At 38.2% G+C, this 3,777-nt stretch overlaps 1 protein-coding gene across 1 annotated transcript; it reads right to left on the bottom strand.

Moving 5' to 3' along the window:
- Nucleotides 1–346: 346 nt before the first annotated feature.
- On the bottom strand, nucleotides 347–2,999 carry LOC114263767 (Pentatricopeptide repeat (PPR) superfamily protein). Its single transcript, XM_028204356.2, has one exon. It carries the CDS (start codon nucleotides 2,828–2,830, stop codon nucleotides 905–907), a length of 1,926 nt encoding a protein of 641 aa, XP_028060157.2. The 5' UTR covers nucleotides 2,831–2,999; the 3' UTR covers nucleotides 347–904.
- Nucleotides 3,000–3,777: the final 778 nt, after the last annotated feature.

Below are 3,777 nucleotides of genomic sequence, written 5' to 3'. Positions count from 1 at the left end.
TATGACGAGGAACTGGATTTGTACCCTGCAGCATGTTTGGAGGGAAGCCAATGGTTGTGAGAACAAGTTGGCTGGCTGCTATGGAATTGCAGATTATCCACCTCCAGTCAAGACCTCTTTCTGGTTTGGGATACCTCTGATTGGGCCTCGGCCCTCTTGTACTACCGCCCCCCCGCGTCCCCAAAAAAAAAAAAAAAAAAAAAAAAAAGAAACATAAAATCACTATTCTCAGAAATGCTAGAACTTTAACGAAAAGCTACATACAATATTCTAATGAGAGCTTAGAAACCAAACCAACACACACATGGAGCTTTTATTTGCTATAAAGAGAGCATAAGAATGCGAATTCTAAAGCACCAAAAGGTTGTTCATCATTTCATTGATTTATTCCTATGAATATGAATACATCTCAATAAACCCTCTTTTCCACCGTAAGGTTGTTCACCATGTTTCTGCCATCTTTGCAGTCATTACTAATTTACAAATATCATGCTTTAATCAATGGCAGGACTCAAGTTCGCCAGATGTTTACCTTTCAAACTGTTCACCCAGTTTATTGTAACAAAAAATTATTGTCATTGTGAGGTGGTCACTGGTGATCCCAACAAAAATTTCTATCAGTCTCCATAGTGCTTTAACCTCCTCAAACCTGTAGCCAAAAATCCTGCGGTCTACTTCATTGCCAACGCAGCTTCCCTTGATTTATTTTCAACTGCCACATGTAGATCAACTAAATATTCTGGAAAATAACTGTAGCAGTTTACTGTGGCAATCCCAGCACTCAAAGTTGAAACGTCACTCATGTTTGCACTTCTCTACGAACTTTTCAGTATAAATATGGAATTGACATTTCATTTTCTATGGGGCATGTTGATTGTGAAATTCGAAAACCTTTGGGCAAGTTTTACCAGTACTCATTGCAAGTACAGGTTCCATCTTTGAAATGATGGAAACGAGTTGCATCTCTAACAACAAACTGACGATCCACAACCTTGCTTACCAACTTAATAAACAAGTGACAGTCTACACATATCCTCAAGTTCTTTATCACAACAATCTCAGTTCCTACACCAGTGTTCAAGAGACCAAATGCAATAGCCAACTTTTCACTGTGCACTCCCATGCCACTTATAAGCTCTTCATTTCTCCTCTCTTGATCATGCTTCTTAGACCCACCAAGTTCCTTCACCAAAACTTCTAACCTATCCAACATTCTATATGTCTCCCCTATCTGAGGGTGTCTTCTATCTCCAGCCACAAAGAGGTGAGTCTTCCCTTTATACTCAACATAACTACAACCAGGATCCTTTTTAAGCTTCCGTTCTCTCATAATCGTACGAACCCTTAATACCCCCTGTGAAATATCTGCCTCAGTGTATATATTAGACATCAAAACATAGTAGCCAATGTTCTTCGGTTCAAGTTTAATGACACGGTCAAAAGCTAACTCTGCTAGCATGACATTTCTATAGATCTTACAAGCACCTAAAAGGGCCCCCCATACAGCACCATCAGGTTCCACAGGCATTGATTCAATGAGCCTCTGGGCTTCTGCAAGTCGACCTGCCCGACCTAAGAGATCCACCACGCAAGAGTAGTGCTCTGGACCTGGCCGCATCCCATAATTCCTCTCCATTAAAGAAAAAAAATCCAAACCCTTATCAGTCAATCCAGCATGGCTACAAGCAGACAAAATGCTTACAAACATTGCTCCATCAGGTCGAATGCCAGTCTTAATCATCTCTTCAAAGAGTTGCACTGCAGTTTCTCCTCGTCCATGCACTCCATACCCACCTATAATCGCAGTCCATGAGACTAAGTTTTTCTCTGGCATCTCATCAAAAATAGCACGAGCTCTCACCAAATTACCACATCTAGCATACATATTAATCAAGGCATTTTTCAGGAAGGGATTAAATTCAAATTTGCTACGTTCTATTCGCTGTTCCACCTCAAGACCAACTCTTTGGGCTCCAAGATTGGCACAAGATGACAAAACCCCGACAAGCGACACAGGGTCAGGAGAAATCCCTGATGATACCATTTCATGATAAAGGTCCAAAACTTGGGTGGCAAGCCCATTCTGTGCATACCCAGAAATCATTGCATTCCAAGTAATCAATCCCCTTTTGGGCATATCATCAAACAAGTTCCTGGCCAGTTCAATAGACCCGCATCGAACATACATTGTAAGCAAACAATTCGCAACAGACAAGTCAAAATCCAATCCACACCTGACAGTGAAACAATGAACAGACATCCCAAAACCCAAATGCATGGGAATAGTACAACCCGGAATCAAACCCAATACTGTAACAGCATTAACCGAAACACCCACTTCCCTCATATGACAAAACAACATAATGGCATTAAAAAAATGAGAATTAAAAGTATACCCAGAAATCAAAGCATTGTAACAAACAGTGAGCAACCTCGATTGGGGACTTTCATCGAACAGTTTACGCGCATTGTCAATCAAGCAACATTTACAGTACATAGAAATCAATGCGGTTTGGACAAAGGGTTCGGATTCGCACCCGGTTTTCAAGACGTGGCAGTGGAGCTGTGCGCCGGAGAGGGGAAGAGAGAGGGCGGCAGAGGACTTGAGGGCGAAAGGGAACGTGAAGGCGTTGGGAGAGTCGCCGGAGCGGAGCATACGGCGGTAGAGGTGGAGGCCTTGCTGGTAGAGGCCTTGTTTGGCAAGCTCTTTCAATTGGGTGTTCCATGAAGTGTTTGTTGTGGTTGCGGTTGTGATTGTGTGGGTTTGAAGGTGTAAATGTACGAGTGTGTATGTGTTGGTGCGATGTAATGTCGTGAGTGGCCTGTTCATAGTATGCACCTGTTGTACTTCAATTTTTTTGAGCTTTTACATCAAAATATTATTTGGACAAATATTACAAGATCGTTGAGTTTTATTTTATTTTTAATTTCAACAAGAAAAAAAAATGGAGAGATTGCATAAGAGCATCTTCAGCATTAACTTGTTAAAAACTAGTCAAAATCCATTCTTGTTTGTTTTTTTTTTTGGTTTAACTATTCATTTTTTCAATATACACTTCAACAACACTATCTACTTTAACTATCATTCTTTCAAGAATAATGCTTGGAATTTCCTTTTGGGGATCACCCCCCTTTGCCACGTGGCAGGGGGTGATTGAAGGAGCAGGAAAAAAAAGAAAAAGAAAAAGAAAAAGAAAAGGTAACCAATGAGAGAAAGAGGGGGTCAAAGGGAGTAGAAAGAAAAGGGGATGAATTATTGTTGTTCTTTAAAATATTATTGCTTTGTTTTTTTCTTTTTTTAAACCATCATATTTTTTTTTACAAGTTCTTCTATTGTCCCAGACTTAAGTTCCCACACAGGCTTCGCCCAAAATCTAGCTGGTGACCCATCTCACAAGGGGTGGGACCCATCCACATATTACACCACACCAAAAAAAGAAAAAGAAGACAAAAACAACAATCAATTTGTTTGGTTTGAGTTTGATTTTGATTTTTCTGAATTAAGTTTTTTAAAAATTAAATTTTTTATTGTTCTTATTTTTTTATTTTTAGTAAATATTTTTAAAATTTTAAGTATTTTTTTATATTTTTTTAAATGCATCTTATTTAGGTGTCTCTAAAAAGTAAAATATTTGTTAAAAAATATTTTAAAAAATTAATAAATACACAAAAATATGACAAATATACTGAATTTTCATAATTTCTTTTTTATATTTTTGGTATTTAGTGAATTTTTTAAAGTTTTTTTTACAAAAATTATATTTTTTTAAGTGTATT

This window comes from Camellia sinensis, chromosome 10 (assembly GCF_055761805.1).
Source record: "Camellia sinensis isolate YWXY chromosome 10, ASM5576180v1, whole genome shotgun sequence".
NCBI lineage: Eukaryota > Viridiplantae > Streptophyta > Magnoliopsida > Ericales > Theaceae > Camellia > Camellia sinensis.
This window is presented reverse-complemented; position numbering and strand designations above follow the sequence as displayed.

Bases quoted from the DNA above. Each gene is read 5' to 3' on its own strand.
- LOC114263767 (XM_028204356.2), bottom strand. From the start codon at position 2,830: ATGAACAGGCCACTCACGACATTACATCGCACCAACACATACACACTC.